General features: G+C 34.6%; 1 protein-coding gene across 1 annotated transcript; it reads right to left on the bottom strand.

The window, feature by feature from the left end:
- Nucleotides 1-2017: 2017 nt before the first annotated feature.
- Nucleotides 2018-9657, bottom strand: LOC145260368 (protein ABHD18-like). The gene has a single exon (XM_080118308.1). The coding sequence runs from the start codon at nucleotides 8763-8765 to the stop codon at nucleotides 7263-7265; it is 1503 nt and encodes a 500-aa protein (XP_079974434.1). The 5' UTR covers nucleotides 8766-9657; the 3' UTR covers nucleotides 2018-7262.
- Between the last annotated feature and the right edge of the window lie 3787 nt (nucleotides 9658-13444).

Genomic DNA, 13444 nt, shown 5'->3' with positions numbered 1-13444 from the left:
TTTTGTTTGAAGAACGGAATTTCCACACACACAAAACGAAAAAAAATAATGAAAATAGGTAATAAATACGATGACTATTGAAAATGTCAAAAACGTACTCATGCGTGAAAGCAGATATTCGTCTTGATGACCATTTTTGCCTTGATCTTCCTGCATGCGTAAATGCATGTGGTCATCTGTCCGTCAAAGCATAACCCGAAAATGTTTAAAGAAAGTATAAACAAAAGGCATTCACAGTGAATAAATGATTGCTCCCTTAACCCATGAAAGGGAGCGATCATTAAATTTAAAAGCTATTCTTATTATGTTGACAATAAAGACAAAATGAAATAATTGACGGCTGAACCATTTTGTAAATGGATGGAGGAGGGGGTTCGTTCTCCATGTCTTTTCCTTTCTATGTGGGCCATATCTGTATATAAATTTAAAATAAAAACTAATTTTAAATTAAAATGTTTCAGTTTTTTTAAATCAATAGATGCCAACGACAAAGATCTCCCCATGGAAGAAAGTTCCAGAGTTGGAATTAATGTCGAAATATAGGAACGTGTTTGGATGCCTTCATTCTCTATTGTCCTACAGAAAGAACATCTCTGTATACAAGCTTAAAATAAAAACTATACTCATGTAAACAACCAAATGCTCAGAAAGATAGAATCACAAGCGAGCACCAACAGTAAACCCCACTGACCAAACCGACAAGCAGCAAAATTCCACCTTTCACTGAAGCGGTCCCCAGATGCCAAGAGGCTTTCTCCTTTCCTAGGACCGCTTGCCTTTAGAATTCCTTCCCTGTTCTTCATTTCTTCTATTGTGCCAACATGCAGAAATTTAAATGTAATGTGAACAAACATCTCAGTGCACAACTCTCGACATAGGATGCCCCTATAAATTTGGGCCCTAATTCACAGTAGCTCCTTAGAATCTAGTGAGAATGGGCCTTATTTAGGGTGAATATAAAAAGGCTGGTTCTTGTCCAGATTGCCTCCTCTATCAAAAAACAAAAACAAAGAAAAATCTGTACGATATACATGCCCATGACAAAATGAAAATGTCATATTTCAAAAAATCATATAAATTGATCAAGTAATTAAAAAAAAAATTAAATTTTATGAGTAACTGAAGAGAGACTGTATTGCCTGCCAAAATAGGAAGCAAGGAAGATAACTCAACAATAATTCATACTTACTAGATTTATGTTGTAATGCCTATTACTTATTAATTGTTTAAAAATGATTTTCTTTATAAAAATAAAACTACTTGATCAAGTTATATGATTTTTGGAATATGATGCTGTCGTTTCATCACAGGTATGTACATCATACAGATTTTTCTTTATTTTTGTTTTTTTATTATAGGGAGAATTCTGGACAAGAACCCCAAAAGCCCTGTACAATCTTCGTCTTTACTCCCATCAAAAACACAACAGGGATCAAACTGTTTCCATTAAATTATTTTAGTTATGTAGAGAGTTAATTACCTGCATCGTTTGCCGTTTCTTCTTTCTCATATCTATAAAAACCTCCCTGCAAAAAAATTCAACACTGAAGATGAAAGTTTTTCAGTAAAGCCTGCTAATCCACACATCTGTTAACACAATGGATCAGCCATCCACCAGACAGATGTTCTGTTCTCATGTTCTCTGGACACAGCATACTATTCGTTTCATTTATATATTTGATACGGAAGGAAGTCGCGGTATAAAATTAAGATGTTACAAAATTAAAAAGAAAAACAAATTATAAAATAAAAATAAAAAGAAATAAAATAGAAAAATAAAATAAATAAAAAATAAAATAAGAAATAAATAAAAAAATAAGAAATATAAAAATAAAATAATATAAAAATAAAATAAGAAATATAAAATAAAAATAAAAAAATGTGAAAATAACACTCAAGATGAGAACAAAGAATCCAAATAATATGAATCCAGTTTTTTGTTGGATTTTTTTTTTTTTTAAATAAAAGCAATTAGTTTTAAAATTAAAAAAAATAAATAAAAGTTTTAATTTTTGACTGTTTTATAATCAGATAAATTTTATTTTTGTTTCCACTTTGGTTGCAAGCATCAAAAATGGATACAAATTATCATGTTTAATACTGATTGTCACAGTTTGTAATTTCTCTCCAAAATACACAAAAAATAGGCAATCTCTGATATAAAGAAAATACAAATAACATTCATTTGAATCTCACCTAAAAAGCATCTTTTTTTTTTTTTTTTCAGCTTGCTATTTTTAATAAACACCTGCCAACACCATTAAAACTGGCCTTTCAAATATTGATAAAATTTTTCTATCCAAATCAAATCATATTTATTTGACATTTTTAGTGTAATAATTTGGGACCAACTCTGACAATAAATGATGCTTTTATAAAAATACAAATCAATTATTATCATAGTAGGTGCTAGTGTACAAAAGGGATTCAAAATTTCTGGCGTCTTTCTCACCTCAAAAAATTTGAAATGTCATAGCATTGTATTAACAACAATATAATCAGCAGGAGCCAAATTAGATAGAAAAATAACTTATCTTGCCTTTGGTAATATTTATTTGTTATATATTGGATATATTGGTTTCCTTAGCACTTTTTTCTGTTAGTTGTTTATAATAAAAAATACCCTTTGAACTTGTAAAAAAATTATTTCTGTTTGCCTTTTAAAATCACAAATTTACAAAAGATAAAAGTAACCAATTAAAAATCAAAAAAAAATATTGCTTTGTTTGTAAAATAAATGTTTAAAAATTGGATCCTTTGGTTACGGGGGCTGATTGAAAGACCGCATGGATACAAAAAAGAGGATTCTACGTCATTTGATGGGACACTGGTCAACTGATACCACAAGACCTAAATTTTCCGAGGCCAGAAATTTGGGATTACTTTTGTACACTAACACCTCATGGCATTCTATACGACAGATAATTTCATGATGCAATCGAAAAAACATGATTGGAGACCCGATTGACAAATGTTGGATTTCAGGGATTTTTTTTTTTAAGGAAATTAAGCACCAATTATATTTGACTCAACCAAGTGATAAAAGACATCAAATGATAATGAGAATTCCACCTTGAAAATAACATGACCAAAACCATCGGCATCCTTAAAATGAGACGTTCTGACAAAAATGACTGCGGATCTGTTAATAGTGTCATGTTAATCTGGTTAACAAGTACGCAGCGAAGAATAGAATAACATTCCGAGTCATTCGTGAGGATACGACGTGTTGCATGATTTAGATTATTCTAACAACTGTTCTCATTTTGAGTGTGATTCGCACAATGTTTCGGCCTATGTAACCTTCCTCAGTGTATCTTGTCAAAATCAGGAATCTTTTCACTGAATTGGGAATCTGCACAAAATTTCAAACAAAACACTAAATTAATTAAATAATAATCCAGAAGAGTAACATGCTCTCATTCCGTCAGCCATAATCAGGTAGAAGTTCACAAGAACCCATAACATGATGAAGAAAGTTTTATGTAAAATACGGTTCTAAGTGACAACTCTTCTGGAGGTTGAAGGTTCAATCCTCAGTGTGAGCGACACTAAACAACTGCAAATTATTACCCGATCATGACTGACAGAACAAGAGAATGCTACCCCCTTGGGTTAAATAAACGGTTCTGTTCAAAATTTCAGGTTTTGACAAGAAAGTTTACAAGTATGACAAAATACAACTGAAGACAGTTGGAGGGTTACATTTGCTGAAATGTTGCAAGAATATCGCTCAAAATAAGAACAGTAGTTTGAATAAACCAAATAATCAATGCTCATCTCAAAAATTCAGAAATATAATTAAAAGAGATGTTGAATGATAAATGAAAATGTGTGGATGATATTTCTTAGCAAACATTTTTTCTTTAATACTTATCAGGTTACTTCCTCCAAAAATATGTGTTTCCATTTATCTTTCAACTCATATTTTTAACCCTTGGGCTACAATGGCATTTTTACACACATTGCCTACGATGGATGTGAATTTTTTCACATCACATAAAATCAAGTCTAGGGTCTTTGAAAAAGAATTTTTTTGTTCAAAAAACAATACAAACATTCAAACATGAGTTTCATTCATTGATTAATGCAGTTAGGGCAAAGAAGAATTCCATAGTCCTTGAACACACTATTGTTGCAGTTGTTTGTAATAGTAAAAACTAGGTGTTAAAAAATTAACAGCCAGCATAGCCTAAGGGTTAACCTGAGGTATGGGTCAGAATGTTATTCTACGTATCTTCAAATATATGCCGAGCATAGAGGTTACCCTAAGAACGAATCGGTTACACTGGTAAGATCATGTGGTGCATTATTCATCCTCCTGGATCAACCGTTGCACACGGATATCTTAAATCTCAGGTTGGCCAGCCAAAAGAGCTAAGTAATTAGACAGGATTGCATAGAGTGGAATTTGGCTACAGTTGATCCGACTGAACCATATGAACTGGAAAGTGAGCTTTCATATCAAAAAACGTTTGACCTCTGATTAAAGGAAAGTGACATTAAATGAATGGAAAAAATTGACTTAATTTTTCCTTAAAAATCCTTGAAAATCATATGTTCAGTAGGTTTTCAGCTGGGAATCTCAGCTGTGCCATGAAGTGGTCGGAAGCATAGAATACCATGTTTTTTATTCATTAAATTCTTTTTTTTTTTTTTTTTCCAGTCTTCTGGAGACAATTATTCATATAAAGTTTGGGTTTTCGTTCCTTTTTTTTTTTTTTGAACAGAAAAATCTTAAAAGAAAAAAAAAATGCATCTCTGTTAAAAGTCAACATTCAGTTGACATTTTATCAGGATGTATCTAATGAATTTAAAAACATTCTAACGAATCCAAAAAACATTTCCATCACTTATTGTTCTTGATTAAATAATTTCCTGGTTTCATTTCAAACTTTGCATGATTGCCTGCATCTATTATGTTGCATAATAATATCCCTTCGTCCTGGCACCGAAAGGGCAGGCCATTTATATAAAATAAAACAATTTAATGAATTACACCCAAGGCCATCCCTATAAAAGGGCCTAGAGATCTAACAATCGAGATCGTTTACTGGAGATGAGATTTCCAGCAAAGTTACCTGTCTCTTCATTTATAGAAATTAATCAATAATTGTCAAATTTATCAATTAGTTCATTATGGTTCATAGTATTTTTTAGATGAAATAGGTAAATACAAAAAAACAAAAAAAAAAAAACATTGGTTCTTGTCCAGAATTCAACTTAATTAAAAAAAAATAAAAATAAAACTACAGAAAAATATTTATGATGCATATACCCATCAGAGAACGAAGATGTCATTTTTCAAAAATCATGTAAATCTATCAAGTAGTTTTATTTTTAACAAAGAAAATCAAATTTTATGAGTAAGAAGCAAAAAGGAACGTTCTTGTGTCACCACATAGAAAAAGAGGTAGATAACTCAATAATTCAAACTTGCGACATCAGCCTTGTAATACTAACGATTTTACATTGATCGCTTAAAAAGGATTTTCTTAAAAAAACTAGTTGATCAATTTACGTGATTTTTGGAATATGACATTTTTGTTCCGTGAGGAGTACATACATTATAAAGATTTTTGTGTATTTTTTCTTATTATTTAAGTTGCATTCTGAACAAGCACCAAAGCATCAAACTAATCTTACAGGGGAATCCCCCCCCTGCTTTGCTGTATCAAATAATAAAAATTCACATCGCCTCCAGCAAACAATCTCGGTTGCATGTCATAGAGGTTAGGGTTTAAAATGAATGAAGTTTTGTTTTGTTTTTAATATTAGAAAATCATCATTCAATTCCCTATTACTAAAAATTCATTCACAGCTAAAAATATAAAAACATTTAGTTCAATTGTACAATAGGACGACCAGTTAACAAATCTAACTGATTTTCTTGGCTTTGTTTTCATGCAGATCTTGGTTTGAAATTATATTTTTAATCAGAAAATAGAATTGCAATTTAATTTTTAAAACCCTATTTTCTTCACTCCATACAAGAGGAAAGTTAGACACAAATTCTGTTTTAAATGTAGGCGATATCCAGCTCCAATGAAAAGGAGCAAAGCTCTGAATTAGGACAAAATTTTTTTAATTGTTTCCTCTTCAGAACAGAACAGATAATACCCTTTGATCTTTTAAAATTTTAATTTCAAATGAAAGTGTAAATTACTAGCAGACATAGCGATTATTCGTTATTGATTATCGATTAGTTATATCTGAACTTTATTTATTTTTTACTTTTATTTTGTTAAATTGCTGTTGTCTTTGAAACTGCATTCACCCTGGTCAGGTTGAGCTGTCTTCTTCCCTGACCGGTATGTAACTTTGTCGTTCTCTCTGACCCAACCGTTTTATGTAGAGACAGTCACAAAGGAAATTAGAACTAACACACAAACTTTCAGATGCAAGAAAAAGTTTTTTTATTTTATTCGTTTACCACATTCGTCGCCGACATGTATTTAACACTAGCATGTTCTCTCTTTCTAACTACCATGTCGGCTGGTTGTCATTACACGGCACCAAATACAGCTGGCTGTCAATATATGGCACCAGACATAGCGGACTCTCAATCGAAGGTGTAAGAGGAAGAGTTGTTGTATGCTTACTGAGTGTAACTACCCACTCGCTACATGTTTTTTGCTTTTATATATATGCATCTTGCTCCTTGAGGTCATGGCTTAAAATGCTGACTCGGCACGTCTAATATTTTATGGCGGAATAAAAGCGCTTTACATGTACTACGGGCCGAATCATGGTGGCTCCTGCATGGCAGTCCTGAACAAGATCACACAATATGACTATCCAATCGCGATTCCAGTTTTGAAGACCAACCATCTGTCGACTTGAGAGTTCAGAGATGGTTTGCCTTCAGCGGTTTGTTAAATTAAGTAAATTTAAAAAGCGGCCAATGTTAAGACATAATGAGCCAATTATTTCATAAGGATTAATCGCTATGGCTGTTAGCGATTCAAATTTTTAATTAAATTTAAAAACTTGAAAAAAGTAAACAGTAATTTAAAAAAAAAACAAAAAACAAACTTGTTTGCCTCAAACAGCATATTTTCACTAAAATGCAAGGGAGTCAGCTACTGTGATAGGGGCCAGATTTATAAGGAAGCAAACTTTAGTGGGGAGTTGGGTAGCAAGATGTTTATTTGCATTATATCTAAACTTCAGAACTAAAAATACAATTTAAGAACCAAAATCTGCCTGAAAAATCCCAAGTGATTGGTCCATAGTCGACTATAATTGAAGCAGAACTGCATTCAGTAATATTTTTTAATTTGTTTGTCAAAAGCGTCAACGATGGCTTGGCGAAAATTTTTCTGGTTGAACAGAAAAGCTGATATATGGCCAGATTCGATGTATCGGACTTCAGCTTCAGGCCAAATCTGTTTGAGACTGAGGACACCTTCGTGCGGAATATATGCATCTTGCCTAGCTGCAACGATGATGATCAGGCTTGTGTCGACGGGCTGTGAATAGTTTCCCAGGTGAGTGAACTCTTCCATGACGTCACGCATAAACTTAAGGGCTTCTTCAGAAATGCGATTTGAAAACTGTTTCTCTTCAGCTTTTGACTTTTTAGTTTTACCAATTTGTGTTTTGGCAAGGGCGTAAGAAAGTGAAAGGTATCGCGATTTACCTGCAGCTTTCATGGAGTTGTTGTCCCTTTCAATTACTGGGGAAATATAACGGAGATTGGAATTACTGTGGTTGGAAACCGTTGAACTTTTTTCATTAACTTTTCTACTCTGGCTATCGTTATTTGACTGAAGCGCCAGGAAGTTGTTGGTCCCGACTTGCTTTAGTAACGACATGGCATTCTCGCAGGCGTCAGTTTTAAAGTTGCTGTAAGTTTTTTTGATAAAATCTTTGTTCTGGTTTCGAAGGTTGCTTAAAATTTGGGTGAGCTCCTCAACACTTTCGGGGTAACCTTGAGAAACTTCTACCCCATAGGCTTTAACCACGTCCTCCGGAGACTGGATAAGTTTTTTGATCTCCGTTGCATAAACCTGTTCTTCATGGTATTGTGTCTGCAGAACACGCCAGGGGATGGCTTCACTTAAAATGCCATGCGTAAATACGCCCGATGCTGTGGTCCAAGAAAGACAAGGGATCAGAGACAAGGGTTTGTTCCAGTTAGATGCGGCTAAAGAGGCCATATGACCTCCCATGGAGATTCCGGTGATTCCAAGGGGTCCCCAACCCTGTCTTTCACACCAGTTAAAAAGGACCAAAGACTCCATAATTAAAGCCCCTCCCATTACAAATAAATCGCTCACGTTGTGCAGAGCCGAGCGCAGCTGCTTCTTGGGTTTGCGCACACCATAATACGGGTTTTCCAAGATGATGGACGCGATACCCGATTCTTTGAGTAGGGGTTTCGCCAGGAGGGTCCGCCTTCTCCAGTAATAATGATCTCCCGTGCCCCCCAAATGAACACAGATTGGTTTCAGTTTTGAATTCCACGACTTTGGCATTATCATTTGAAATCTAGCGATTTCTACCTCCTTTGGCATCACGTCGGCCATGTAGAGAGAGAAGGGCGACAAAAAGTGGCCCTCCATAAGGCGGTGATCGTCCATCATGACATCTTTGTCGACGTGAACGGGATAATCGGGTGGGATTAATTTGATGCACTCTTCGCGGTTCGAAATGATTTTGCGACAGTCGAAAAGCCTTTTTAGGTTTTCCGGCTTCCCCCAGCCTTTAGTAAAAAGCCGTGAAATAAGAATCCGGCGATAAAGCTGGTCTAATCGACTCATTGCGGTGGAAACTCGTAAAATTTCACCTGGTGTTGATGTGGCGATTAAACGTGAAATGATCGTGTTAAACGATTTTGAATTACAATCGGACGTGCGTGCAACTGGAGTTTTTCTTTTCTTGTTCTGTTTTGTTTGGAGGATAAATATTTATAAATTAATCAGATAAAACAGTTCATAGTCGAAATTGGCGCTGATATGGGTCAATAAATTATCGTTTCTTGAAAGTTTAGCGAGAATTCCGCTACCCAAATTGGGCAGGGTAAAGACAAGGACATTTAACTTACCTCCATATTGACACCACGAATGTGCTAGCTAATTCGAGACGCCGATACGTATTTTAATAACACTTACAAATAAAAACACAATTTATGTACAAAAATAACACAATTACATATAATTAAATATTTTATACATAAATAAAGTTATTTTGCTGCATATTTTATGAAATTTTTTGTTAAATCTTTGACATGAAAATATCTAGTTGTTTTAGTTTCGGAAAAAGTACTACGTTTAACGATTGCACATTTATCCTACGGTGAACCAGAATAGTAGTAATTTACTGTTTCCTAATCTGTTATGAATTTTTTTTTTTTTTTTTTTTTTTTTTTTACATTTTCACCCCAAACAAGGCACATTGCCACTTTGGTGTAGGGGGCTACTATCAGGGGAAACATCTACTGGGGTACTATGTAGGGATTTGGGCAGCGAGATGTTGGTTCACGTTGCACTTTAACTTATGCAAGTCAGTACAGTTGGGGAAGCAGTGACCTGGAATGGAATTCCAAAGTCTAGCAGTTCTGGGGAAGAAACTACTGGAGTAGAAAGATCTTTTACATCTAGGGATCTCTACAGTGTGGGGGTGGGATTTTGCAACTTGTCGGGTCTCTCGAGGGTGTTTACGTCGTGGGGGCACAAGTGATTGTTTTTTATTATTATCATTATTTTATTAATTTATTAATTAATTAATTAATCAATTTTATTTCTTTATTTATTTTTCAAAGTAGTAAAATTTAGAAAATAAAATTAGGTGCTTTGGTATTTTCCACTAAAATCATAAAAAAGGTTTTACACAATTTGCGTTCTGTAAAAAAAAAAATGCAATTAAAAGTAGTTTAACGGTATTGATTCATTTAAAAACAATATTTGCAGATTTTAAAATAAAAATTACAGGCAAATGTGTATTTCAGCCGCGTAAATTATTTGACAGACAAAAATTTATAAAAATTATTTATTTTTATATAAAACACATTATTAGACCCTAAGGTTGAAATAAAACCAGAAAAAAATTTAATTTTTATTATTTTTTCAACATTTTTTATTGGACTATATGTATAATAATCGAGGCTGCCATCTTGTTTTGAAAAGTTGGCCTTTCTAAGACTAAATTTGGCCTTTTTTACGCTCTTGCATGGAACTATAATATTTGCTGTTATCTCGTTTGAATAGGACACAACACAAATACTAATTTGAAGGATTATTTTATTTTCTGTTAACACTGCGAACATGGTAAGATGACATGAGTATAGCAGTCGTCAAAACACGTGTGTACTGGACGTCGACTCAGTAAACTCTGCCTCATTCTCGTTGAAAAGGCACCAGCGTACTTGGATGGTAGCAGCAGGCTGGTAGGGGAGGAGTCAGTAAGCAGGGTAACTAGGTGTAAGGAAGAGTTAGGAAGTGAGAATTGTCTTTTACACTGTAGGGAAGAGGAAGTTTAATATAGTGCTGAAGAGGATGGTAGTAGTGGTTTTGGTTTTGTGACCTAAATCTTTGGCCAGTACAGAGAGGTACCCTGCCAGTAGACGGAGTGCTCATATATATATGTATATATGTATATTTTTATTTTTATTTTATTTTAATTTATTTATTTATTTATTTTTTTAATAATAAATGTATTCATTGTCTTTTTTCCATGTAACTCTCCTACTTGAAGTTCTTGTTTTTATCTTATGTTCCTGCACTTTTTCAGGGAGTAAAATGTCGGGTGTTTTATTTTTGTTGGTAGTTGTATTTTGCGTACATTTTTGCTTGTTTTCAATGTAAGGTTTCAAATGGTCTATTGAAACTTGTGTATGCGTGTTTGGGTTCGTTTCTATTAGGAAATATTTTGGTGTTCGTTCGAGTACAATGTAAGGACCTGAATAGGGTGCTTCTAATGGTTTTCGAACGTGGTCTATCATAATCCAAACTTTATCACAGGTTTAAAGTTGATTTGGTACGTATGCTTTCTTTGTTGATTTTTCTCTGTTTGAAAAGTCTGTCAGATCAAATTTTGCCATAGTTTTGTGTAGTTCTCTTGTAAAATTTTATGTAATTGTTTCCGTATTTTCTGTACCAATCATTAGTTGTGGTAATAACATTTGTGTAACTGTGACCGCATAAAATGAGGAAAAATTGGTGCAGTTGGGCATACTTCAAATTCCCAAGAGGACTATTGGTAGAGCTGAAATCCAAAATTCTTTTCGGGCCATTATATCTGCTTTAATAGTTCTGTGGGCTCTTTCTATAAGTCCGTTGCATTGTGGATGATAAGATGTTGTTCGTAGCCTATAGAATCCAATAATTTTTGACAATTCAAGGAATAGTTCGCTTTCAAATTGTGTGCCTCTGTCAGTTATGACATGTAGTGGGACACCAAAGCGAGTAATCCACGTGTTAACAAAAGCTTCTGCTACAGTTTGTGTTGTAATATCTACTATGGGTTGTGCTTCTGTCCATTGACTGGTTCGATCTATACATGTTAAAACATACCGACATGGATTTGTATAATGGTCCGATTATATCAATGTGTACGGTATGGAATCTTGATGATGGTATTTCCAACGTTTGAATTGGTGATTTGGTATGTCTGTATATTTTTGCTTGTTGACAAGATGTGCATGATGTACATAATTCGTTGATTGTTTTATCCATATGTGGCCAGTAAAATTTAGCCTTAATCATTTTGATAGATGATTTTATTCCAGGATGTGATACTGAATGTAAGCTGTCGAAGATAGATTTTCGTAGTGTACATGGTACAAAAGGTCTAGGGTATGACGTTGATATATCACATAACACAAATTGATCTTTTCCAGATAATGTGAATTTCTTTAAGTCTGGATAGGACTGTATTTCGGTGTCTGTTTTCTGTGCATCTGCAAGTGCTGGGAGGTCGTACATATCTATTTGTACAGCAAATGTCTGGCGAGATAAACAATCTGCAACTATATTTTGGTCACTCTTCACATGGGCAATATCTGAGATTAATTCTGTGATAATGGCTAGTTGTCTTTGTTGCCTATCTGATTTTGCAGGTTTTAGACTGTGAAATGCACTGCATATTGGTTTATTGTCAGAAGCAATACTTCATGACTTTCTATTATGTGGCAAAAGTGTAACACAGACAAATATGCTGCTAAAAGTTCACGGTCGAAAGTGGAATATCTCGTCTGTGTTGCTGTGAGTTTTCTATTGGTACTGGGGTTCTATCTATGACTTGATGTAAGGCAGCACCTACTGCATATTTGCTGCTGTCTGTGACCAGTTGATACTGTGTACAAGTTGGTTGAGGGTGGGGTAATTCTGTTAGGTTACCCAGTATTTTTGTCATAGTAGAGAAGGCTTCTTTTTCCAAGGTATTTAAGGTGATTAAACCTTTCGGTGTTAGTCTCATTCTCTCAGATAAGGGTAAGACTAATTTCACAAATCCTGATATTAATTTTCTATAAAATCCTACCATACCAAGAAATCTGTGTAGGCTTTTTGCATCTTTAGGGCACGGAAAAGGTTCTATTTCTTTAACTTTATTTGCAGTTGGTGTGATTCCTTTTAAGTTGATTCTAAATCCTGGGAAGTCAAGAGATGTCACATTGAAGATGGATTTGGAAAGTGATATTTTAGGCTGTTGTTTTCTAAGATTTGAAAAACTGAGTCGATATCTTGTTTGTGGCATTGTTCGTTGTCACTGAAGATCAATATGTCGTCTATATAGATGAAAACACAGTCGATATCTCGGAAAATTTTGTCCATATATCTTTGAAACATAGCCGCTCAGTTTTTTAGTCCAAATGGCATGTGTTCGTATTGATAGTCTGTGGGAACATGATGAGAATTAGCAGCGAACCGGATGTTAATGCATCCACTATGAGAGACAAAATGAAAAATCGTCTTTTATACATGGCTCCACACATCTCTTCCGCTTGGGAAGAAAAAAATAAGATAACCACAAAATAGTTATCGACCAATGGCAGAGCTCCGCACCTAAAATAAAGACCTCAAATATCACAGTCACTAGGAGCCGGTGTGCCACTATAAAACGAGGGATTTGAGGGAACCAAAAGGAGAGAAGAGGAGATTCGCCCTGCTGCATCAATGAACGCATGGACAGATTCTCCCACCCGACCTAAAGAGATAAAGAGAAGAGAACTTGCCCCGCTGCGTCAGTGAACGTATGGACGGATTCTATCACCAAACCTGAAGAGACATAAGGAAGAAGAAAAAGAAATAAGGCACCAGTGAACTGAAGCCGATTAGGCTCTAATGTTATGGGTCAAACGCCTTCAATTCTAAACACTGCCTAATTCATACAAACCAAAGAAGAGAGGAGGAAAAAGAAGACGAAGACGCCGGGCTGCTAGCTGCTGATGAAAAAGTCACCAGCTTTCCAGTTACAAGCCAGGACATGCATCACCGACAGC

This window comes from Euprymna scolopes, chromosome 36 (assembly GCF_053919585.1).
Source record: "Euprymna scolopes isolate OS-2025 chromosome 36, ASM5391958v1, whole genome shotgun sequence".
In the NCBI taxonomy this organism is placed as follows: domain Eukaryota; kingdom Metazoa; phylum Mollusca; class Cephalopoda; order Sepiida; family Sepiolidae; genus Euprymna; species Euprymna scolopes.
The sequence above is the reverse complement of the archived record's forward strand: the minus strand, read 5'-3'. Positions and strand labels throughout refer to the sequence as shown.

Coding starts and splice junctions, on each gene's coding strand:
- LOC145260368 (XM_080118308.1), bottom strand. CDS start 8,765: ATGAGTCGATTAGACCAGCTTTATCGCCGGATTCTTATTTCACGGCTT.